This window comes from Rana temporaria, unplaced genomic scaffold, assembly GCF_905171775.1.
Source record: "Rana temporaria unplaced genomic scaffold, aRanTem1.1, whole genome shotgun sequence".
In the NCBI taxonomy this organism is placed as follows: domain Eukaryota; kingdom Metazoa; phylum Chordata; class Amphibia; order Anura; family Ranidae; genus Rana; species Rana temporaria.
The window spans coordinates 39,273-65,374 of NW_024404550.1; the positions used below are offsets into that span (position 1 = coordinate 39,273).

General features: G+C 47.8%; 1 protein-coding gene across 1 annotated transcript in view; it reads left to right on the plus strand.

Moving 5' to 3' along the window:
- LOC120922178 (CAP-Gly domain-containing linker protein 4-like) overlaps window positions 1-26,102 on the plus strand; it is a gene marked incomplete at its 5' end in the record, with an annotated part of 62,425 nt that overhangs the window by 30,424 nt on the left and 5,899 nt on the right. The window contains 2 exons of the mRNA XM_040334648.1: window positions 7,939-8,062; window positions 22,941-23,005. Of these exons, the coding sequence (XP_040190582.1) occupies window positions 7,939-8,062; window positions 22,941-23,005 (189 nt within the window). The remainder of the gene's footprint in view (window positions 1-7,938; window positions 8,063-22,940; window positions 23,006-26,102) is intronic.

The following is a 26,102-nucleotide window of genomic DNA, read 5'->3' on the forward strand; positions in this document are numbered from 1 at the left end:
ATATTTTTTTTTTTTTTTGGACATCCTTGTGCCAAGGGTGCCCCGGCTCTGGCTCCTCAGTCTGCGTGGTTAAGCCTGTGGTGGGGATGGAGCCTGGGCTGAGGATGGAGCCTGTGGTAGGGATCGAGCATGGGGTGGGGATGGAGGGGGGGGGAGGAGCATCAACCCCTACTTCCTCACTCCTGGCAGGTGGTGCCTGCAAGCTCTCCATGGCGTTGGCCAGGCGGGTGAGCACGCTGTTGGTTTGGGCCAACATCCGCAGCTGCCGGGTGGTATTGGTCCTCTGCTGCTGCCGGGTGGTATTGGTCCTCTGCTGCTGCCGGGTGGTATTGGTCCTCTGCTACTGCCGGGTTAATCTCCCCTCCTCCCGCACAGCAGCAGTGTTGGCCTCCACCGCACCTGCCAACCTGCTCACCTCCGCTGTTAGCAAAGCGATGGCGCCCTGCTGCTCAACCATGCAGGTGACCATGGCTCCACAGTTGGCACTGACTTCCTCCAAGCTCTCAGTATCTCGTATCCCCCGGTCAGCATGCAGGGTGAGGGCCTGCTGCAGAGAGGAGGAGGAGGATGCCAGGCTGTCCGCCACCCGCCTCAAGTCTCCCACCATGTCCCCTATATGACGGGTCTGCTCCTCCTGCAGACCTTCACGGAGGCTGGAGGGTACACCCCTAGTTTTACATAGAGCCTTTCTTGGAGGAGAGGCTGGGGCACGAACTGAGGGAGAAGAAGGGGAGTGGGCCACACTGGAGGGAGGGACACTGGAGGGGGGGACACTGGAGGGGCTTGCCCTGGAGGGGGATGACGTTATGGTCGGGGGGGTGGTGGGGAGGTCAGGGATGGTGGGATCCTCCTGGAGGTACACAGATTCATCCAGGTTGAGGATAATGGACTCCTCCACCACTTCCTCCTCCCTAGATGGACTATGGCCGATATCCTCCTCCACCAACATGCCCAGGATCTGCAGGGGGCCTGACTGCACCCCATGATGTTCTGGGGATGGCGTGGGTCGCCCTACAGCCGACGATGGCCCAGCCTCGTCATCAACATCTGTGGATGACACAAAACAAAAATGTTGCTGGAGCAACACACTTATCACATGTTCCCTTATACCCCCTCACATGTTCCCTTCTACCCCCTCATATGTTCCCTTCTACCCCCTCATATGTTCCCTTCTACCCCCTCATATGTTCCCTTCTACCCCCTCACATGTTCCCTTCTACCTCCTCATATGTTCCCTTCTACCCCCTCACATGTTCCCTTCTACCCCCTCATATGTTCCCTTCTACCCCCTCATATGTTCCCTTCTACCCCCTCATATGTTCCCTTCTACCCCCTCATATGTTCCCTTCTACCCCCTCATATGTTCCCTTCTACCCCCTCCCATGATACACAGCAAATATGAGAAATAAAAACTTGTTACATGTTCCCTTCTACCCCCTCATATGTTCCCTTCTACCCCCTCCCATGATACACAGCAGATATGAGAAACAAAAACTTGTTACATGTTCCCTTCTACCCCCTCATATGTTCACTTCTACCCCCTCATATGTTCCCTTCTACCCCCTCATATGTTCCCTTCTACCCCCTCATATGTTCCCTTCTACCCCCTCCCATGATACACAGCAAATATGAGAAACAAAAACTTGTTACATGTTCCCTTCTACCCCCTCATATGTTCACTTCTACCCCCTCATATGTTCCCTTCTACCCCCTCATATGTTCCCTTCTACCCCCTCCCATGATACACAGCAAATATGAGAAACAAAAACTTGTTACATGTTCCCTTCTACCCCCTCATATGTTCCCTTCTACCCCCTCATATGTTCCCTTCTACCCCCTCACATGTTCCCTTCTACCCCCTCATATGTTCCCTTCTACCCCCTCATATGTTCCCTTCTACCCCCTCATATGTTCCCTTCTACCCCCTCATATGTTCCCTTCTACCCCCTCATATGTTCCCTTCTACCCCCTCCCATGATACACAGCAGATATGAGAAACAAAAACTTGTTACATGTTCCCTTCTACCCCCTCATATGTTCACTTCTACCCCCTCATATGTTCCCTTCTACCCCCTCATATGTTCCCTTCTACCCCCTCATATGTTCCCTTCTACCCCCTCATATGTTCCCTTCTACCCCCTCCCATGATACACAGCAGATATGAGAAACAAAAACTTGTTACATGTTCCCTTCTACCCCCTCATATGTTCACTTCTACCCCCTCATATGTTCCCTTCTACCCCCTCATATGTTCCCTTCTACCCCCTCCCATGATACACAGCAAATATGAGAAACAAAAACTTGTTACATGTTCCCTTCTACCCCCTCATATGTTCCCTTCTACCCCCTCATATGTTCACTTCTACCCCCTCATATGTTCCCTTCTACCCCCTCATATGTTCCCTTCTACCCCCTCATATGTTCCCTTCTACCCCCTCATATGTTCCCTTCTACCCCCTCATATGTTCCCTTCTACCCCCTCACATGTTCCCTTCTACCCCCTCATATGTTCCCTTCTACCCCCTCATATGTTCCCTTCTACCCCCTCATATGTTCCCTTCTACCCCCTCATATGTTCCCTTCTACCCCCTCATATGTTCCCTTCTACCCCCTCCCATGATACACAGCAGATATGAGAAACAAAAAACTTACCAGTCCCCAAGTCCCCAACAGTGGAGTCCTAGCCTGGCAGTCCCTCCACCTGCTCCAGCGCTAGACTCTGAGAGATGACCTCCTCCTCCGGATTGAGTCGCACAGAACAGGCTGGTCCTCCTCCTCCGGTGCCCCTGCTATGCTTTCTGATTAGGACAATTTTGTCCCTGACTCGACGACGCATGTCAGTAAAAAAATTTTGGATGTCCATCCAAGTCCGGTCCTCAAAGCCCAGGGCATTTATGTCCAATGTAATAGCCTCATATATTGCCCTCCTTTGGGCTACGGTGGTATTCTTTCGCTCTGAACCAAAAAGAACGGCAGTATGGCGCGTCAGTGCCGCAAGCAGTATATCCATCTCAGCCGAGACAAAATTTGCTTTTCTTTTTTTTTTCCTTATCAGGAGGTGCCATCTCAGAAAAAAGGGCAAAATTACCTTGCTCAGGGGGGGGGGGGGGGGGGGGGGGGGGGTGGAACAAGCAGGATGTAATTTTGCACAGGACCTGCGCAGGTCTGCCCCTATTTATTTGCTCAGTGCAAGCAGGTGGGCAAAATTTGCCCTGAAAATATGCGCAAACCACTGCTGAGTGGAAAAAAGATCATTTGCATAGGGCACACCCACTTTCACTTGCGCTGCCTTAGGCCCTGATTTTTGCCTTACAAAGGAGCAAGTCAGCAGACAAAAGGAATCCTGAATCAGGTGGCAATCTTTCCAATTTGCCCCAGCGCAGAGCAAATCAGCTGCTCTTCACATGTGCAACTAAAGGGCAAATCTACCTGAATCTGGGCCAATGGTCCCAAAAATGTGTCAAAATTGTCCGCAATAATGTCAGTCACGAAAAAAATCGCTGATCGCCGCCATCGGTAGTAAAAATAAAAATAATTGATAAAAATGCCATAAAACTATCCCCTATTTTGTAACCGCTATAAGTTTTGCGCAAACCAACCGATAAACGCTTATTGCGATTTTTTTTTTTTACCAAAAATATGTAGAAGAATACATATCGGCCTAAACTGAGGGGAAAAAAATAGTTTTTTAAAAAAAAAAATTGATTTTTATTATAGCAAAAAGTAAAAAATATTGTGTTTTTTTTTTTTCTTTAAATTGTCGCTCTATTTTTGTTTATAGCGCAAAAAATAAAAACCGCAGAGGTGATCAAATACCACCAAAAGAAAGCTCTATTTGTGGGGGAAAAAAGGACGTCAATTTTGTTTGGGAGCCACGTCGCACGACCGCGCAATTGTCAGTTAAAGCGACGCAGTGCCGAATCGCAAACACTGGCCGGGTCCTTTACCTGCATTTTGGTCCGGGTCTTTAGTGGTTAAAGGGGACAGACCTGTACGCCCATTTGCCCACAGGAGCCATTGTGCGGACGTATATCGGCGTGGGCTGGTCAGCAAAAACTTTGACAAGACATTCCTTCCACTAGAGGTCCCTCCTCTTCTGCTCCTCGTCATTCCACCTGTTTCTTGTGAGCCCAGGCTGTCATGGACACACCCTTTTGGGCGGGGCTCACAGTAAAGCCACAATGTATCCTGTGATTATTATTCGGGTCTTCTGCATCTCGGGGGGGGGGGGGTTACCAAGGTGCTGACCTCCATGACTAAGCCCTGGGGGTGGAGGTGAAACGCGTTGGTGTGGCCCCTAGACGGAGCCAGGCTGAAGCCGCTTTCATTTACATTCCATTCGGCTTTTGCGGGTGGGCGGCACTTGGATCTCTCTCTATCTTTTCACTGTGCGCTTGCTTTTAAAGTTGGCCCTGTTGCGTTTCTGGGGTATCCCAATCGTGGTATACAGTCAGCGAGGGCTCTAGAGCAATGGTCCCCAACCCTCTGGGCACCGGGGACCCGCTGCGTGGAATAAAATTGTGCCAAGGACTGGGGGACGTGGGTCACACGGGGGGTAAACGATTTTTCGCGGGCAATGGCCGGTGTTGACCCTTCACTCATCACGGCGCCATAATGCAGAATCAGTGGGAGCCCCGAGCGTGTCAATTGCCACACCACCTGCCACGTTGCCTGTCACCAGATGTCTTTATGGAGCTGGCTTTGTACATGGGGGGGACATTCATGTCTTTATGGAGCTGGCTTTGTACACGGGGGGGGGGGGGGTTGGCACAGTCATGCTGGAACAGAAAAGGGGCTTCACCAAACTCTGACCACCAGGTTGGAGGAGCCCCATTGTCTCCAATGTCTTTGTATGAGAAGACTCGGATCTTTTACTTTTTAGTACTGTTCTCACATTTATGAACGGGTTTGGTGGGGTATGGGTTTGGTGGGGTATGGGTTTGGTGGGGTATGGGTATGGTGGGGTATGGGTATGGGTTTGGGTTTGGTGGGGTTTGGGTTTGGTGGGATTTGGGTTTGGTGGGGTTTGGGTTTGGTGGGGTATGGGTTTGGGTTTGGTGGGGTATGGGTTTGGTGGGGTATGGGTTTGGTGGGGTATGGGTTTGGTGGGGTATGGGTTTGGTGGGGTATGGGTTTGGTGGGGTATGGGTTTGGTGGGGTTTGGGTTTGGTGGGGTATGGGTTTGGTGGGGTATGGGTTTGGTGGGGTATGGGTTTGGTGGGGTTTGGGTTTGGTGGGGTTTGGGTTTGGTGGGGTATGGGTTTGGTGGGGTATGGGTTTGGGTTTGGTGGGGTATGGGTTTGGTGGGGTATGGGTTTGGTGGGGTATAGGTTTGGATTTGGTGGGGTATGGGTATGGGTTTGGGTTTGGTGGGGTTTGGGTTTGGTGGGGTATGGGTTTGGTGGGGTATAGGTTTGGGTTTGGTGGGGTATGGGTTTGGTGGGGTATGGGTTTGGTGGGGTATAGGTTTGGGTTTGGTGGGGTATGGGTATGGGTTTGGGTTTGGTGGGGTTTGGGTTTGGTGGGGTTTGGGTTTGGTGGGGTATGGGTTTGGTGGGGTATGGGTTTGGTGGGGTATGGGTTTGGTGGGGTATAGGTTTGGGTTTGGTGGGGTATGGGTTTGGTGGGGTATAGGTTTGGGTTTGGTGGGGTATGGGTTTGGTGGGGTATGGGTTTGGTGGGGTATGGGTTTGGTGGGGTATGGGTTTGGGTTTGGTGGGGTATGGGTTTGGTGGGGTATGGGTTTGGGTTTGCTGGGGTATAGGTTTGGGTTTGGTGGGGTATGGGTTTGGTGGGGTATGGGTTTGGGTTTGCTGGGGTATGGGTTTGGGTTTGCTGGGGTATAGGTTTGGGTTTGGTGGGGTTTGGTGGGGTTTGGGTTTGGTGGGGTTTGGTGGGGTATGGGTTTGGGTTTGGTGGGTATTCAGGACTGACCATCGGGTCTCACTTCCAATATGCAGGTCTAGTATAATTCCATACCTCAGTATAGATATTTCCAGGAAAATTCAGAATTCTATCTGTTGAAAAGTCGATCTCCCCGCTCACTACTATAAACAAAGATTGGCATCTGGTCTAAGCTTCTGATTGGTGTTCTGGGATGTACTAACCTTGTTTCAATGATTCTTCTGACCCAAATCTTTTCTGTTCTTTGGCCCGCCCTGATCTGTTTTACCCTCGGAGTAGATCCTTCACCCTCCCGGTCCACATTCCGCCGTTCCCATGTTGCCATTTTTGTTTTTATAATATGACCTTTTCCAGGAAATTTTCTCCCTACTCTTAGACTCTGGCCTGGGACACAATGACCTCCTATTGCCTCCATGGGCAGGATTGGAGACTCTGGCCTGGGACACAATGACCTCCTATTGCCTCCATGGGCAGGATTGGAGACTCTGGCCTGGGACACAATGACCTCCTATTGCCTCCATGGGCAGGATTGGAGACTCTGGCCTGGGACACAATGACCTCCTATTGCCTCCATGGGCAGGATTGGAGACTCTGGCCTGGGACACAATGACCTCCTATTGCCTCCATGGGCAGGATTGGAGACTCTGGCCTGGGACACAATGACCTCCTATTGCCTCCATGGGCAGGATTGGAGACTCTGGCCTGGGACACAATGACCTCCTATTGCCTCCATGGGCAGGATTGGAGACTCTGGCCTGGGACACAATGACCTCCTATTGCCTCCATGGGCAGGATTGGAGACTCTGGCCTGGGACACAATGACCTCCTATTGCCTCCATGGGCAGGATTGGAGACTCTGGCCTGGGACACAATGACCTCCTATTGGCTCCATGGGCAGGATTGGAGACTCTGGCCTGGGACACAATGACCTCCTATTGCCTCCATGGGCAGGATTGGAGACTCTGGCCTGGGACACAATGACCTCCTATTGCCTCCATGGGCAGGATTGGAGACTCTGGCCTGGGACACAATGACCTCCTATTGCCTCCATGGGCAGGATTGGAGACTCTGGCCTGGGACACAATGACCTCCTATTGCCTCCATGGGCAGGATTGGAGACTCTGGCCTGGGACACAATGACCTCCTATTGCCTCCATGGGCAGGATTGGAGACTCTGGCCTGGGACACAATGACCTCCTATTGCCTCCATGGGCAGGATTGGAGACTCTGGCCTGGGACACAATGACCTCCTATTGCCTCCATGGGCAGGATTGGAGACTCTGGCCTGGGACACAATGACCTCCTATTGCCTCCATGGGCAGGATTGGAGACTCTGGCCTGGGACACAATGACCTCCTATTGGCTCCATGGGCAGGATTGGAGACTCTGGCCTGGGACACAATGACCTCCTATTGCCTCCATGGGCAGGATTGGAGACTCTGACCTGGGACACAATGACCTCCTATTGCCAGCAGCTTTCTGGGATACTCCCGTTACATATTCCAGGAGGCCATGGGCAGGATTTTTTTTTTTTTTTTTCAGCAGGAACGTGGGGGGGAATGCAGTTCCGGCACCTCCCAAAACTGAATGTATGCAATGGAAAGAGGTGCTGGAGAGTCTGTTGATGGCTGCTGGGGGATCTATAGTTGCTGGAGGGGATCTATTTTTGTGAAGGAAGGGAATTGTTGCTGGGGAGTTCTTTTGTTGCTTGTGGGGGATCTATTGTTGGCGGGGGGGGTCAGTCATTGCTAGGAGGGATGTACTGTTGAGGGTGGGGTCTATCGATGATGGCTACTGGGGGATCTATTTTTTCAGGGGGTTCTATTGTTGCTCGGAGGTGGTTAGGGGGCGGAGTCCAGGGTGGCTTGCAAGGGAGGAGTTCTGCACCTATTCTCTGGGCATGGGTATTCTATGGCGGTTGTGCCAGGTGGGTCATTGCTGGCGCCCGCACCTTGATATCCTGCGACAATCTTAAACAATTACAATGTATCATTTTTAGTTTGCTGGTTTTACATATATTTTTTCTCTTGGCAGGACATTGGTGTGGGATTGAATTGGATAAACCGCACGGGAAGAACGATGGGTCAATCTCGGGGGTTCAGTATTTTACTTGTCCCCCCAAACATGGAGTGTTTGCCCCGCCATCGCGCGTACAAAGGTGAGTGAATTCTGCCCCCGATGTTTCCTCCCTTCCCCTCCCCCGCAGAGCTCTGTACATCCTTCTAGTCCTGTAATCTTCTTTAGCCCAACATTGTAGCAAACTTGTTTCCTTATTGACCCCGCCCTGATACAGGAGGAGGAGGAGCCAATCAGAATTCAGGTGTCGGGTTTAAAGGGTTGGTTCGCCTTTGCGGTAGATAAAACAAACTGCCTTGAGCAATATTAACCCTTTTGCACCGGCGCCTCCCGGGCCCTCTAAGAGGTTTCAGATGCCGGGAGGCGGGGCTGGGTTTATGATGATGTGATTGGCTGACACGGCAGTCACCTGATCGGAAAGCTCGTGATCGCTAGAAACGATCGCGTGTTTTCCGTTAGGCGCTGGGAATAATGCGCAAGGTGCATTCACCCCCAATTCATGCAAAGGCCCACCCACTGAGGGGCCGTATATTTGTGTGCGGCCGGCGCCAAGGGGTTAAATATCTCCTCCGCTATTGCTGTAGACCATTGTCGCCCCTCCAGAAGCCTTCCCGAAAAAAACTCCCCAAGCTGGAATTCCCGTCTCCTGCCCTTTTGCGGTAGTTCCTTGTCCCCACCTTCATGAGGAAAAGGGCCTCCTCCCCACAACCCTGGCCTGGTGGTTATGGGGGATTTTGGACGGGGGGGGTGTCAGAATCTGGAAGAACATGGAGGCCCCCAGATACCAATCTACCCCCTTATATCATAAAATGTCAATTCTGATGCCCGCCAACTCGCTGAAAGTAAAAACCCGAGGGATGGTGAACGTCAGATCCACCCAAATGGGGTCCGAACCCTCGGCTCCTCCCCAGTCTTCAGAACTGCATGGGGGCCATTGAATTGGTGGTGGTGGGGGGAGGGGGGGTTCCACCTCCTGTCACCTTTTACGAGGCTCTACCGTCCTATCAGGCACCCCGGTAATGAAGTCACCGGTTCGGTCGCATTCACTGAGAAGGGAAGCGGGAATGAAAGCTCCGCCCCTCTTCTGTGATGTCAGACACCGGAAGCGATGAGGAATTTCTCACGTCTGGTTTGGGTTTGATGAGCCGTTACCGGATTGTACGCCGTCTGACCAAACCGGAGGCCGGAGGAGAGGAGACCCCAAATACCTCTGTAAAGAGGACCTGTTATGTCCATCCTATCACAAAGGATGTTGTTCACCTCTTGTAATGGCAATAAAGTTAATAAAAAAAAAGAAAAAAGATACAATGTAAAAATACATTTAAATAAAATAAATATTAAAAGATTTTTTAAAGCGCCCTCGTACCCCCCCCCCCCCCTCGGTGCTCAGGCGCAAATGTGAACATGCATGTCGGTCTCACACGCATGTAAATGGCGATCGCACCAAACGTAAGGTCACTCCCGTGAACGTCGGAGTGAGAGCGATAATTCTACCGCCGGATCTCCTGTGTAACTCCAAACTGGTCCCCTGTAAAAGCTTCTAAAGCTTCACCTGTGGACAATTTAATGGACCGTAGTTAGTCGCCATATTACGGGCGTGCGCAATTTTAAAGTGCAACATGTTTGGTATCTGTTAACTCAATTTAACAAACTCTGTATCCCCCCCCCCCCCCCCCAAAAAAAAAAAATTGGAAAAAATTGCATTTGTAAACCCCCCCCGTAAATACCATGTGACATTAAAAAAAATACATCATTTTCTTTATCGTACATCACGGGACACAGAGCAGCATATTCATTACTATATGGGTTATATGGAGTACCTTCAGGTGATGGACACTGGCAATCTCAAACAGGAAATGCCCCTCCCTATATAACCCCCTCCCATAGGAGGAGTACCTCAGTTTTTACGCCAGTGTCTTAGGTGTTGGTCATGGTTTAGCTTGCCTCCGCATCCTTGGGATTAGGTGAGCTAACCGGTTCTGTCCAAAGGCCTCAGCGCTAAAGTGGTCAGTAACTGGACCCCAAACCCTTGGGGTATAGCCCATAATGCTTTCTTTTTAGAGAGCTGGACCCTGGGCCCAGAACTTAGAAACCTTTGGGTGCCTAATGTTTCTGTTGCCAGAGTGCTATATGGGCCCAGGACAGTGGATCCTTCATAGGAACCCAGGGCCTGAAGGTCTAGACAGCCCCACGGAGATGGGGGAAGATTGGGCCTCTTGCTTGGCAAAGTCCTGCGGCATGGATCAGGTAAGTGAGGGGAAAACTTGCGGAACTTGGTTCTTAGCAGGTTTTTTCTGGGGGGTCACAGGGGACATGCCTAAAGTTATGCGCTGCATCTGGCAAACTAGTCACATATCATAAAGATAGGATGGCTCTATATGTATTATTCCCCATAAGATGTGACCTCCCTTGTAGTGTTGGAAAAGCATTGAGTGGGGCCTGTGTGATATAAAGTGTATGTGTGTGTCAGAGAGCTGTGCTTACCTGCAAGCCTCCAGGCGATGCTCCATCAGTCTTCCTCCTCAGAGCCTGCAAGCAGGCAAAACGCTGACCTCCTCGTGGTTCCAGGCTGGAGCAGAGAGGCTCCCTTCCCCCCAACCCCCCCCCCTATCGGAGGGCGCGCGCGCGTTCACGTGTTATAGGCGCAATTCGCGCCGTTTAGCTGAGGGGGGAAGGGCGGGTCAGTGGTTTAAGGAAGGGGCGGCCCTTCCTTTTTTCGTTCCAAACAGCTCATTCTATATATTGGAACTGGGGAGGAAAGACCAGAGCGGCAGCACGGGGCGCCGAGGACACACAGTGGCCAGAAAGGATATTGCAGTCTTCAGAAGACTGTTTTCAAGCCTAGAAATAGGCTGTTTCTTTTCCATCTCATAGTTTTTCTTTGCAATACTACTCAGGGGGACAGAATGCTTTTTCTTTCCTGGATTTGAAACAAAAACGAAAAAAAAAAAAAAAAAAAAGTCATCTAGGGGAGAGGAAGCATTTTTTATCCCCCAAACAGGTGTTTGGGCAATTAACTTTTATAGTTCCAAATACCAATAGGTAGCAGGTGTACCTCGGTATTGTACCATGGCATCCGGGTCAGAGGGTACAAGAGGTGGGGATTCCCCCAGAAAGTCTGAGGTCTCGGACAAAGCTATGCCGCTGCTTTCCCCACAGGGAGCCTTGGGGCCATCGGGATCTGGGGCTGGAGCTGGCGCGGGTCAGTCCAACCCTAAGATGGTCACGGACGAGGTATTACTCACCTCTTTAAGAGAGATGGAGAAAAGAATGGGAAAAATGATAGCCACAGCTATGCGGGGCAGTAAACGGATTAGATCTCCGTCGCCCGAGCGTGGACCCTCAGAAGAGGAGGTCCTTTCCTCAGGGGAATTGGACGACCTCTTGGACAAGGACCAAGTAGGTTCAGGGATCGAAGATCCGGATACAGAGGAGTCTGGGGCAGTCTCCCTGAGGGAGAGCTGGTGGATTCAAGCCTTAACGGACTTGGTCCATAGGACATTCAACTTGCCAGTACCAGATCTCCAGGTATCTACGGTTTCAGCTTTGGGCTCACTGAGGGCGCCTCAAAGCAATGCAGTATTTCCGATCCACCCTCTACTAGAGGGAGTTTTGTTCCAAGATTGGAACAAGCCAGATAAAATCTTCTTACCACCTAAAAGATTCTCTGCCCTATATCCTATGGAAGATAAATTTTCCAAGAAATGGGCTACTCCTGCAGTGGACGCAGCCATCTCATGTATTAACAAATCATTAACATGCCCTGTAGAAAACATACAGGTGTTCAAGGATCCAGTTGATAAACGCTTGGAAGCACTACTTAAGAACTCCTTCACTACTGCAGGGGCAGTAGTACAGCCAGCTGTGGCTGCGATTGGGGTTGCTCAAGCATTATCGGATCAAGTTAAGCAGATGCTTAAACTTATTCCTGCCCAGCAGGCAGAAGAATTTTCGGATGTCCCTAGGGCCATATGCTTTACGGTAGATGCGATTAAGGATTCTATCCAGCAAGCGTCACGTTTATCGTTATCCCTTATCCATATGAATGAATGAATGAATGAAAAATTTATAGAGCGCAACACATGCGAACTGAATCGCTTCTGGGCGCTAGTTGTCTGTGACTCAAGACCTCAAAAGAGCAGAGTTTTGATCCGTCTTCTGAAAGTCAGGTGGTTTTCCTCCAACCGAATGCTGGTTGGTAAAGCGTTCCATAGTCTAGGACCCTGGAAAGCAAACCTTCTTTCTCCTTTGGATTTGTATTTAGTTTTTGGTATCCTGACCAGATTTTGGTCGGTGGATCGCAAAACGCGATTCGAATTGTGAGGTTCTATCTTGTCGCAAAGATATTGCGGAGCCTTCCCATGGATGCACTTATGTGTCAGGCAGAGTGCTTTAAATGCAATTCTGTCTTTTACTGGCAGCCAGTGAAGGGATCTCAGTGAAGGGATCTCAGTGAAGGGATCTCAGTGAAGGGATCTCAGTGAAGGGATCTCAGTGAAGGGATCTCAGTGAAGGGATCTCAGTGAAGGGATCTCAGTGAAGGGTTCTCAGTGAAGGGATCTCAGTGAAGGGATCTCAGTGAAGGGATCTCGGTGAAGGGATCTCGGTGAAGGGATCTCAGTGAAGGGATCTCAGTGAAGGGTTCTCAGTGAAGGGATCTCAGGGAAGGGATCTCAGTGAAGGTGAGATTGATTCCCATTTTTTTTTTCCCAGTCACCAGTCTGGCGGCCGTATTCTGTACGACTTGCAGGCGGGAGATTTGGTACTTTGGGAGTCCGAGGTACAGTGCGTTGGCATAGTCCAGTCTGGAATTCACGATTGTTCCCACCACGACTGCTACGTCTTCTTTAGGGATAAATGGAATAAGTCTGCGTAGTAGGCGCAACAGATAGTGCGCTCCGCTGACTACTGACCCTATTTGTGCGTCCATTGTCATGAAGGTGTCAAAGATGACCCCGAGACTTTTGACTTTGGAGCTAGGGTTGATGATTTGCCCCAGAATGGGCGGTGGAGTCCAAGTTGTTACCACTTGACTCTTTCGGCTGGCCTGAAACACAAGGAGTTCTGTTTTAGAACTGTTGAGTTTAAGGTGGCTATTGGTCATCCAGTTGTCAATCAAAGCAAGACATTTCTCTAAACTTGGATGATGATTCTTTTTGTTGCCGATGCGCAAGTACAGTTGCGTATCGTCTGCATAAGAGTGATAAAGTAGTTCTTGGCTACTGATAATATCAAAGAGAGGGCGCAGATAGATGTTGAAAAGCACCGGTGACAGGGGGGATCCTTGGGGGACTCCACATGACACCGTGCGCCTCTCAGACGTGAAAGAACCCAATTTAACTGTGAACGGTTTTCAAGAAAGGAAGAAAACCATGGTAAATCACCTTCTGCAACTCCTGCTACCGAAGCTAGTCGCATCAGTAACAGTTTGTGATCTACCGTGTCAAAGGCTGCGCTTAGGTCCAGCAGAATTAGGAGACAAGATTCTCCTTCGTCTGCGGCCTCGAGGGCATCGTCCCATATTTTGAGTAAGGCCGTTTCTGTCCCGTGTCCGGGACGGAAGCCTGATTGTAATGGATCCAGTAGGTTGTGGGTATCTAGATGCTGTTGCAGCTGTTGTACCACTACTTTCTCCATTATCTTAGAGAGAACGTTTAGGCCTGTTATGGGGCGGCGGTGAATTGGGTCCTTGGGATCCAGATTCGGTTTTTTCAGGATGGGCTGGATTATGCCCTCTTTCAGCATGGATGGCACTATGCCTTCCTTAAAAGATTGATTTATAAGCTGTGTGATGGGTGGTGCCAGAATGTCGGCACAATCCTTCAACAGCTTAGTAGGGATGATATCATTGGGCGATGTGCTGTTTCGCAAGGCACCGATGATATTTTTTGTGGTATCGCTGGAAATAGGCTCCAGAGTGAATTTTGTAGAGTGCAGAAAGTTTCTGCGGGAATTTTGTGGCTGATTGATAGCCGGATTGAGGTGGGTATTGTTTTTCAGAATACTTTCCCGGATTCTTTCAATTTTACTAATGAAGAAATCCGATAGTTCATTACAGAACTCTTGGGTGTCTGAGTTGGGGACTTCAAGACATCCCGGATTCATGGTCTGGGTGACCATTTTGAATAGTTCGCGGGGGCGATTTAGGGAACTGTTAATTGCCATAGAAAAATGATGTTTCTTGGCTTTGAAAATTTCTTTATGATATCGTGTTGTTATTGCTCTGTAGAAGATAAGATTATCCTCTGCAGGGCTTCTTTTCCAGGCGGCTTCCGCCCTTCTGCGCTCTTGCTTCAGAAGCGATAGCTGGTTGTTATACCAGCCAGACTTTTTCCTGCGGCTGCCGAATTTGCGTTTCGGTGCTACTAAGTCGGCTGAGTGTAGTAAGGCTGCGTTTATGGCGTCCAGTGTATCAGCGGCTGTTTGCTGAGGCTGGATTGTTTTGATTTTGTTTCTCAAGGTAGATTTGAAGAGTTCCGAGCGGAGCTTCTTCTGAGACCTAGCCCAGTGTATTGTCACCGGTTTGGGTGCTTTTGACACTGGGGGGATTTTGGAGATTGTGAACTTGATTGCATGGTGGTCTGTCCATGGCAATGGTTCATTTTCTAAAATGCTTATTTCCAGATTTTGTCTGAAAATTAGGTCAAGTGTGTGACCTGAAGCATGAGTGGGCCCGCATATAAGTTGCTGTAGTCCTAATCTATCTAGGTGATCAATGCAGGCGTCCGCAATGGGATTCTGTGAGGAGTTGGCCCACAGGTTGAAATCCCCGAGTAGCAAAAGATGTTTGCTGTTGAGGGTATAAGTGGATATAAACTCCGTTAATGATGGCAAAAACTGCGATTTAGGCCCAGGTGGCCTATAGCAGAGGAGAATGTGAACAGTCTCCTGGGGGGAAGTTTGGAGCTGAAGAGTAAGGGTTTCCATGAATGGAAGAGGATTTTGCAGGGCTGGTTTAGTGATTGCGATGTGATTCTTATGGATCACCGCAAGGCCTCCTCCTCTTTGCCCTATTCTGTTTTCTGTTATTAGGTGATAGTTTTCTGGCACCAGTTCATCGAGAATGGTGTTACAGTCGTCTGAGAGCCAGCTTTCTGTAATAAAGAGGCAGTCTAGATCGTTTTGTATTAAGAAATCGTGGATTTCTGATCGGTGTTTTACTGCCGATCTTGTATTAATCAAAACACATGATATGTGTTTTGGCTGTGTCAAGTGGTTAAAATTTTTGATGATCGATCGTCGATCGACTCTCCAGAGTTGGTCTATTTTTAAGGCCTTTTTGGTGACGGCTGGTAATGTAGTTGCGAATTGTCTCAGATCTCGAATGGAGTCCGCAGAGTAACGCAGATTACCCATTATTGCCTGTCACTGTGGGGGGGTTGATGATTTAAGTTATAATTAGAGGGAGGATTCATAGAGTCCTTCCTCTTGATCTTGGTCCGGAGGAAGGCGAAAAAACCCCTGGCAGAGCTGAGCCAATATGCTGTCACGGGGAAAAATTCCTTCCTGATCCCACAGGGGCGATCGGCTGCAAAGCCCTGGACCAAGTATCGTAGGGTAGAGGGAGGAGAGGAGGGCGACAGGTGTCCCTGTTCTGAGGGGGTACCAAGCCTCAGATTTGTCTGGGTAGTGTTAGCTTTTTCTTTTATTAAAAGTAAAAAACACTGCTGATTGCTAATCCCGGGAGGACGGGGTCCTCCAGGGATATGGGGGGGGGGGGAGTTTCTTTCCTAGGACTAGCGCATTTGTTCCTGGCTGCGGCGCGCCGCTAGGCCGCGGCTGAAGCCGCGGTGTTTCCTGATTACGGCGGCCACGAGAGAGTCAGGCCTGGCGCGGATGCGGAGAAAAACGGCCGCCCGCGCAGTGCAAGAGACGTGCGAGATGCGGGGCGATCGTGGGTGGTTGTATGGGAACCAATGTGGGTTGCAGTAAGCAGTGTCCACAGTTGGAATCGCTGGGGTGGCTGTCCTTACAAGGACGGTTCTCAGTGATTCCAGGGGGGTAGACCTGAGAAGCAGGGATAGAGTCTTACCAGTCTTACCAGTCTTACCAGTGAGAGAGCTGGTCAGTTCAAAAGCTGCAGGTGGGAAAAACTGCAGCAAGGCAGCAAGGTGCTGGAAGCGAGCGGAGGCGACGGAGAGGAACCCCTGCCTGTCTGGGACCAGGAGCCACACGTCCTACTACTAGGGCCGTGCGCCGATTACTGCTGGCCCAGTTCTAGCCCTGGGGAGGAGCCAGAGTCAGATAATCTGTTTTATTTTTAAAGAAATCGTTGATTTTTTATCCACCCTGACTAACATGGAACACCCTAATAGGAGGAGAGAACAAAGTGACATATGAGAAGACTCTTATGGTTAAAAAGCTGGGAGGCCGAGCCCCCATGCAAGAAGCTCCTGGTAGGGTTCCCCTTCCATGGAGGACGACTCTTCGGAGAAGACCTAGATAAATACATTCAAACCATTTCAAATGGCAAAAGTACTCTCTTGCCAACTAAGAGGAAGTTTCAGGGGCCTGCGTTTAAACGACAGTACTCCCCTGGGCAGGGGCCCTCTAATGCCAAACAGTATCGACGGCCTCCTGCGAAAGCAAACTTCGGCTTCAACAGCAAATCACAAGGACAGGCTGCTAGAGGCAGAAAGCAGTGGTTTCGCAAACCAGCAAAACCAGCCCCCAAGCCGACCTTATGAAGGGGCGCCCCCACCCACGAAGGTGGGGGGAAGGCTGCGACTCTTTTCAGAGGTTTGGGAAGCCAGCATTCCCGACGAGTGGGTACGGTCTTCCGTGGCCACGGGCTACAAATTAGATTTCCTAAGGTTTCCTCCTCTTCATTTCCAGGAGTCGAGGATTCCAAACGATCCGGAGAAAGGAGCCGCATTAATGTCGGCATTAAATCATCTACTTTCCCAGGAAGTAATAGTAGAGGTACCAGTCCTGGAACAGGGGCTAGGTTTCTACTCCAACCTATTCATCGTCCCGAAGTCCAATGGAGATGTCAGGCCAATTTTGGACCTAAAGATGGTAAATACATACCTAAAGATCCGCTCATTTCGGATGGAATCCGTGCGGTCAGCAGCTACCACACTCCAAAAGGACGACTTCATGGCGTCCATAGACATAAAGGATGCCTACCTTCATCTTCCAATTTATCAGCCACATCAAAAATATCTACGCTTCATGGTGGCTTCGCGTCACTTCCAATTCGTGGCGCTTCCCTTCGGGTTGGCTACGGCCCCCCGGGTGTTCACGAAGGTCCTAGCTCCAATCCTAGCCAAACTAAGGATCCAAGGGGTCACGATCCTAGCATACCTGGACGACCTCCTAGTCATAGATCACTCGTCTCCCGGCTTGGAGCGAGCAGTGGCCCTCACGGTCCAATACCTCGAGAAGTTCGGCTGGGTCCTAAATCGAGAAAAGTCAGCTTTCCTGCCCACAAGGCAGTTGGAATATCTCGGCATGAGATTAGACACAGAACAACAAAGAGTGTTTCTACCTCTGAGGAAGGTCAAAGCCATCAAGGAATTAATCCTACTGGTTCTAAGCAAGAAGGAACCGACTATTCGCCTATGTATGAGGTTACTAGGCAAGATGGTGGCCACATTCGAGGCGGTACCATACGCCCAGAGCCACACTCGCATCCTGCAGGCAGCCATCCTGTCAGCATGGAGCAGAAGGCCACAGGCCTTGGATATCCCGTTGCCGCTCTCATCAAGAGTCCGACAAAGTCTGTGTTGGTGGTTAGACCCTCAGAATCTACTGAAGGGGAAGTCTTTCAGCCCAGTGGCTTGGAAGATAGTGACCACAGACGCCAGCCTGACGGGCTGGGGAGCAATTTTGGATGGTTGCACTCGCCAAGGTACTTGGGCAACGCCAGAGAAGCAGTTGCCCATCAACATCTTGGAGCTCAGAGCTGCTCGACTAGCCCTCAGGGCTTGGACGTCAAAATTGCAGGGGTTCCCGGTGAGAATTCAATCAGACAATGCCACGGCCGTGGCATACATAAATCACCAAGGGGGAACCAGGAGTCAAGCCGCTCAGAGAGAGGTGAGCTTGATTCTCCTATGGGCAGAGGCTCATGTGCCCTGCATATCGGCAATATTCATTCCAGGAGTGGACAACTTTCAGGCGGACTTCTTAAGCCGCCAGACTCTATCGCCGGGGGAATGGTCTCTGCATCCACAAATCTTTCAAGCACTCTGCCAAAGATGGGGAGTGCCGGACGTGGATATCATGGCATCGAGACTCAACAAGAAGCTAGACAGGTTCATGTCCCGCTCAAGGGATCCGATGGCCTGCGGAACCGATGCGTTGGTTTGCCCTTGGCATCAGTTCAAACTTCTTTATGCGTTTCCCCCGCTCCAGTTACTACCCCGCCTGTTGCGCAGGATCCGGGTGGAGCACATACCAGTCATCCTGGTAGCTCCAGCATGGCCCAGAAGGGCATGGTACTCACTAATCTTAAGGATGGTAGTGGGAGACCCTTGGACTCTTCCTCTACGGCCAGACCTGCTATCGCAAGGTCCGATCCTCCACCCTGCCTTACGGCATCTAAATTTGACGGCCTGGAAGCTGAATCCCTGATTCTCAGGGGTAGAGGTCTGTCTCAGAAAGTAATCTCTACCCTAATCAGAGCCAGGAAACCGGTCTCTAGGGTGATTTATTACAGGGTCTGGAAGGCCTATGTAGGCTGGTGTGAGTCCAAGCTATGGCTTCCTCGCAAGTTCACCATCGATAGAGTTTTAAGTTTTCTCCAGCTAGGAGTGGATAAAGGATTGGCATTAAGCACAATCAAAGGACAGATTTCTGCCCTGTCAGTGTGGTTTCAGCGGCCGCTGGCCACCCACTCGCTGGTTAAGACCTTCCTTCAAGGGGTCTTACGTATTAATCCTCCAGTTAAATCCCCGCTTTGTCCGTGGGATTTAAATCTTGTTCTGTCAAGTTTACAGAAACAACCTTTTGAGCCGTTGGCTGAAATTCCTTTGGTTTTACTGACAAGGAAGTTAGTATTTTTGGTCGCCATGGTTTCCGCCAGAAGAGTATCGGAACTGGCAGCCTTATCCTGTAAGGAACCATATCTTATTTTTCATAAGGACAGGGTCGTTCTCCGCCCTCATCCTTCCTTCCTACCGAAGGTTGTATCCAGTTTTCATTTGAACCAGGATTTGGTATTACCATCCTTCTTCCCTAAACCTACTTCCAGAAAGGAAGGGTTGCTGCATACCTTGGATATCGTCAGGGCCATGAAGGCCTATCTTAAAGCTACAAAGAAGATCCGGAAGACGGATGTGTTGTTCATATTACCGGATGGGCCCAAGAAGGGGCAGGCAGCTGCAAAGTCCACCATTTCTAGGTGGATTAAGCAATTAATCACTCAGGCCTACGGCTTGAAAGGGTTGCCTCCTCCAGTATCATTAAAGGCTCATTCTACTAGGGCCATGGGCGCCTCCTGGGCAGCACACCACCAGATCTCTATGGCTCAAGTTTGCAAGGCGGCAACCTGGTCTTCTGTCCACACGTTTACAAAATTCTACCAGTTGGACGTAAGAAGGAATACTGATACAGCCTTTGGGCAGGCAGTGCTGCAGGCTGCAGTTTGAGACCCTCGGATTCCGGGGGCTCCTCTTTTTTGAGTTAAATTTAAAATTTAAGATTATTTTTCTCAACTAAGTTGGATTTATTATGATTTGAGTATTTCTCTAAATTAAATCCTTTTGTCTTGGAGATGTTCTCCCTCCCCTCATTGTAAGCATTGCTTTGGGACATCCCACATAGTAATGAATATGCCGCTCTGTGTCCCGTGATGTACGATAAAGAAAAAGGGATTTTTAATACAGCTTACCTGTAAAATCCTTTTCTTGGAGTACATCACGGGACACAGAGCTCCCACCCCTCTTTTTGAGGACCATTTTGGGAGGCATACTGCTTGCTACAAAACTGAGGTACTCCTCCTATGGGAGGGGGTTATATAGGGAGGGGCACTTCCTGTTTGAGATTGCCAGTGTCCATCACCTGAAGGTACTCCATATAACCCACATAGTAATGAATATGCTGCTCTGTGTCCCGTGATGTACTCCAAGAAAAGGATTTTACAGGTAAGCTGTATTAAAAATCCCTTTTTGTGTGTCAATCTTTTTTTTTTTTATATGAGAAATGTCAGAATTGGCCTGGGGGGGTCACATGATTAAAGATATGAATAATGTTTGGTGTAATGGCGCTAAAAACACTAAAAAACTTAAAAAGACTTTAAAATAATAATCTCATCACTAGGCCCATAAGTAAATAAGGAAATGTGTACGTGGTGAATCCTCCAAAGGATGTGAGTAAAATGTGTTCCACTCTGGGTTAATCCTGGAATACCATCCGACATCCACAAAAAATGTGGAGGGTATTTGTAGTGGTAAATAATAATACGTAACCAATAATGCGTGAACAGCTGTGCCAAAACACTGCACAATGTTGCAACAATATAATCAAAAGTGAATAATGAAAACAAATCCAATATAATTAAAACACCAAAAACACTGGTCGATTAAAGTGCAGCGTGCAATAATTAAAGTGCAAAAAATATTAATTCAAGTGATCCACAATAAAAATAAAAGACATGCAAAAATCAGCATGAAAATAAATAAAAAATGTCCAGTGAGATAATAAGATATTAACGATGTCTCTAATAGTCCACCAATTAAAGTTAGAGTAGAAGCAAAGTGATAATGATAAAGTGTTCCAGTGCATATGATGATAAAGAATATAAATTCATGAATGAATGTTCAGTGAAAAAAGTTGTGCTCCAAATCACAGATCCTTATATCCACAGCGTTCAGTGATCAAATGCTGGATGTGCATGCATGCTTAAACTTCCACCATCAGGCTTCCCAGAAGTGTCGGACAGACTAGGTGTTCCAGCCCCTTACCTCAGAGCAGCTTGTAATCAAGCCTCAATGGATATCTCCCAGGCAGTCTGCTGTTAATCCAGCACCTCAGTCTCACGATTCAGTCACAAATGCTTGCAGTCTCTCAGAGAAAATACAAAGCAAGGGGAGCCTCCATAGTGTAGCAATATTAAAACATTTATTAAAGAAACAAGTAAACACTCACAGTATAAGTGATGAAAAGTCGGCGTGTACGATCTATGTGTCCACCCGCTCTGCGGCCGCGAGCGGGTGACGTCACCAGCAGCTCCTCCACGTCCTCACGCGTATCGCAACTGTTGCACGTTGCTTACTCATAGGATCCTATGAGTAAGCAACGTGCAACAGTTGCGATACGCGTGAGGACGTGGAGGAGCTGCTGGTGACGTCACCCGCTCGCGGCCGCAGAGCGGGTGGACACATAGATCGTACACGCCGACTTTTCATCACTTATACTGTGAGTGTTTACTTGTTTCTTTAATAAATGTTTTAATATTGCTACACTATGGAGGCTCCCCTTGCTTTGTATTTTCTCTGAGAGACTGCAAGCATTTGTGACTGAATCGTGAGACTGAGGTGCTGGATTAACAGCAGACTGCCTGGGAGATATCCATTGAGGCTTGATTACAAGCTGCTCTGAGGTAAGGGGCTGGAACACCTAGTCTGTCCGACACTTCTGGGAAGCCTGATGGTGGAAGTTTAAGCATGCATGCACATCCAGCATTTGATCACTGAACGCTGTGGATATAAGGATCTGTGATTTGGAGCACAACTTTTTTCACTGAACATTCATTCATGAATTTATATTCTTTATCATCATATGCACTGGAACACTTTATCATTATCACTTTGCTTCTACTCTAACTTTAATTGGTGGACTATTAGAGACATCGTTAATATCTTATTATCTCACTGGACATTTTTTATTTATTTTCATGCTGATTTTTGCATGTCTTTTATTTTTATTGTGGATCACTTGAATTAATATTTTTTGCACTTTAATTATTGCACGCTGCACTTTAATCGACCAGTGTTTTTGGTGTTTTAATTATATTGGATTTGTTTTCATTATTCACTTTTGATTATATTGTTGCAACATTGTGCAGTGTTTTGGCACAGCTGTTCACGCATTATTGGTTACGTATTATTATTTACCACTACAAATACCCTCCACATTTTTTGTGGATGTCGGATGGTATTCCAGGATTAACCCAGAGTGGAACACATTTTACTCACATCCTTTGGAGGATTCACCACGTACACATTTCCTTATTTACTTATGGGCCTAGTGATGAGATTATTATTTTAAAGTCTTTTTAAGTTTTTTAGTGTTTTTAGCGCCATTACACCAAACATTATTCATATCTGTCTTGAGTGTGTGAACACTTTTTGTCGTGGCTGCTATTTATTAATTTTAGTTTAGTTTTTAGCTTAGAATTATCCTTGATTAGGTGGATTTGCGCATTGGTTCCCCCTCTTATCACATGATTAAAGAGCCTCACCTGCCATGAGCATAAAAAATAATCAAACTTTGAGGGTCGTAGCTTGGCGACCTGTGGTCAGAGACCACGAATACATTCCCCACCACTGGTTAAAATTTGGGGCTCCCGGGACCTATAGTTCTGGAGATACTGGGATGCTTGCACAGCCTGTCAAAAGCTACATACAGAGCGGCCAGTATAAATACAAGCTGACACTCTCTGCAGCAGACGGAGAGAGGATGAGATCACAGCGCCTCTCCTCACTTCTCGTCGGAGGCACTGAGCTCAATGGACAGCTTGGAGTCTTGGACCAATGGGAAAGCACCATTGGCCCCCAAGCACGCCTCTCACTGCAGCGTCATAGAGGTGGGTGTGTCTAAAAGACAAATGCTCTTGTCAAGCCCTGCGGCGGATCGGAGGACTTGAGCAATATAAACATTTGTATAGAAGTTGGAGTTCTGCGGGGGGGGGGGGGGGGTAATATTCCGGGACATTTTAATGGCGGTCCGCTCTGCGATTTTTCCAGCTGCGATCTTCCGTGTTCATGAAAAAGTTTCCGTCTTTTGTTCTGTAGGCTCTCGGGATCGGTGGAGTCTCTATCCGAGATCCCAGCCAGCAACCTGAATCATTCCTTCCCAGGTATGTACTAAGAATGTCAGTCTGATATTGGGGTGATAGATAGATATTTTCTGAACCACGGACAAAGCCACTGAAACTCCAACCACATCCCTAAATTAGAAAGATATTGGAGTATGTGAGGGATTTTTTAGGTGCTTGTACTAGGAAAATATTACAGACATTTTATTTTATCATTAGTTAAAAAATACCTAAAAAATATATTGCATTTTTTTTTCAAAATTGTCGCTCTATTTTTGTTTTATAGCGCAAAAAATAAAAACCGCAGAGGTGATCAAATACCACCAAAAGAAATCTCTATTTGTGGGGAAAAAAGGACGCCAATTTTGTTTGGGAGCCACGTCGCACGACCGCGCAATTGTGAGCTAAAGCGACGCAGTGCCGAATCGCAACACCTGGCCGGGTCCTTTAGATGAATAATAAAAAAAAATAGCCAGTAAAGTTAGCCCATTTTTTTTTTTTTTTGTATAAATGTAAAAGATTTTACGCCGTGAGAATCGTGATCTTCATTCTAAGCAAAAAAAATCATGATTCTCATTTTGGCCAGAATCATGCCGCTCTAGTGTATATAGATATATATATTTTCTGAACCACGGACAAAGCCACTGAAATTCGCACCACATCCCTAAATTAGAAAAAAATTGGGGTATGTGTGGGATTTTTTAGGTGCTTGTACTAGGAAAATATTAGACATTTTATTTTATTTTATCATTAGTTAAAAAATATCAAAAAACAAACAAAAAAAAAAATATCACAGCAAGTACATATAGTACGGTCCTTATGGATAGAGCAAGTTTGATGTGGTTCCCAACATGTTTCACCCTCAATCTGGTCTTCCTCAGGAGATTATGTCCACTTCCCAGGATCTAGGACGAGTATATAAAAGCTGCAATCAGTGGAGATTCAAGGGTTCTACAAACACCGCAACAAGACACAGACTGCAGGTGACCATAGGAGGCATTCAAGGGCCAAAAACGTGATCCGCCCCCCCGGGGACACACAAATTCTAAGGCCAGCCACTCGTATAAAGAGCTGAAGTCCTGTAATGTGACACACACACACACATTATTTACACACATTACAGGACTCTTTATACGAGTGGCCTGTCTTAGAAATGTATGTCCCTGGGCGTATCATGTTTCTGTAAATTGTTTTTTTTTTTTGGTCCTTAAATGCCTCCTATGGCAACTTGCAGTCCTTGGCTTGTTGCGGCTTTTGTAGAACCCTTGAATCTCCACTGATTGCAGCTTTTATATACTTGTCCTAGATCCTGCGAAGGTTTATGCTCCATGTGGACATAATCTCCTGAGGAAGACCAGATTGAGGGTGAAACATGTTGGGAACCACATCAAACTTGCTGTATCCATAAGGACTGTACTATATGTATTTGCTGTGATATTGTTTTTAGATATTTTTTAACTAATGTTAAAATTAAAATGTCTTTCTTTTAATATTTTTCTCGGATCTATTTCCTCGTACAAGCACCTTTAAAAATCCGATACATATTCCAATATTTGTATATACTGTAGCTATATAGTGTGTATATAGTACATCCTGGATGTAAGCATACTTCTACCTTAGCAGGGGTTTTTTCTTCTTTTAACTGACAATTTCACGGTCATCCAACGCCGTTGGACAAGTTATATAAAAGCTGCGATCAGTGGCGCCAAGGACTGCAGGTGACCATAGGAGGCGTTTGGGGACAGTTTGCAGTCACATGATCCGCCCAGGAGGGACACAACGTTTCTCATATGTGTCACATTACAGGACTTTCGCTCTTTATATGACTGGCCTGTCTTAGAAATTATGGCCCAGATTCACAAAGCACTTACGCCGACGTATAACAAGTTACGCCGACGTAAGTGCAAATGTGCGCCGTCGTATCTGTGCGCCAGACCCACAAACAGACATGCGCCTAAAACCAGGCTACACCCCGCCAACGTAGCTTGCTTACTCCGGCGTAGAGTGGGCGCACATTTATGCTGGACACATGGTGGCGCTCCCATTGATTAGCCATTCAAACATGCAAATGAGGGAGATACGCCGATTCACGAACGTGCGTGCGCCCGACGCAGGCTACAAGAGATGCGCGTAAGTTGTACGTCCGGCGTAAAGTTATTCCCCATAAAGGAGGTGCAACCCGGCAACAGACATGCAAAGGGCTGCACCAGGGAACACAAGCCGGCGTATTGTGCGTTGGACGCGTGTCTGGCTGGGCGTAGGGTCTGTTTACGGCGTACACAGTGATCCGGCGTAGTTTAGGCAGTTGTTCCAACGTGGTTGTGAGCAGGCGCACTGGGGTGCGTCCACGTTGCGGCGCCTGCGCAGTTCGTGTATATGTACCTGTCTGGCGCTCGGCCCATCATTTGCATGGGGTCACGCCTCATTTGCATGGGGTCACGCCCACTTCCACCTACGCCGGCGTGCGCCTTCGAAACCCACGCTGGCGCAGCGTAGGTAGCACTGGCTTGCTGAATGCAATGTTTGCCTCTCTGCGCTGCGTTGGCGTAGCGTACAGTGTGTGCTCTACGGCGGCGTAATGTGCGCCTTGCTCTCTGTGAATCTGGGACTTTGTGTCCCTGGGCGTATCGCGTTACTGCAGAGATTTGTGTCGTCGTCCCCCCACACACAAATAGAGCTTTTTTTTTGGTGGTATTTTACCACCTCTGTGTTTTTTTTGTTTTGTTTTTTTATTACATTGTTTCTGCCCTATGCCCTTTTTTGTATGTTTTTTTATTTTTTTTGTACTGTAATAAAATCTTGCTTTTTTTTTTTTATTATTATTATTTTTATCATAGGCTGAACATGGGCTAAAAAAAGAGTCAAACAACTTTAAATTTTTCTATATTTTTTTGTTGTTATTACCATATTTTTATATTTTTATTATTTTTTATACATGTTGTTTTTATTATGATTTTTAATAATTTTTACATTTCTATTTTGATTATTATATTTACAGGTTTCTAAATTATTTTTTTCTAATTTACATATTTTTTTTTTTTTTTTTAATAAAATCTTGCTTTTTTTTGTTATTATTATTTTTAACATAGGCTGAACATGGGCTAAAAAAAGTCAAACAACTTTAAATTTTTCTATATTT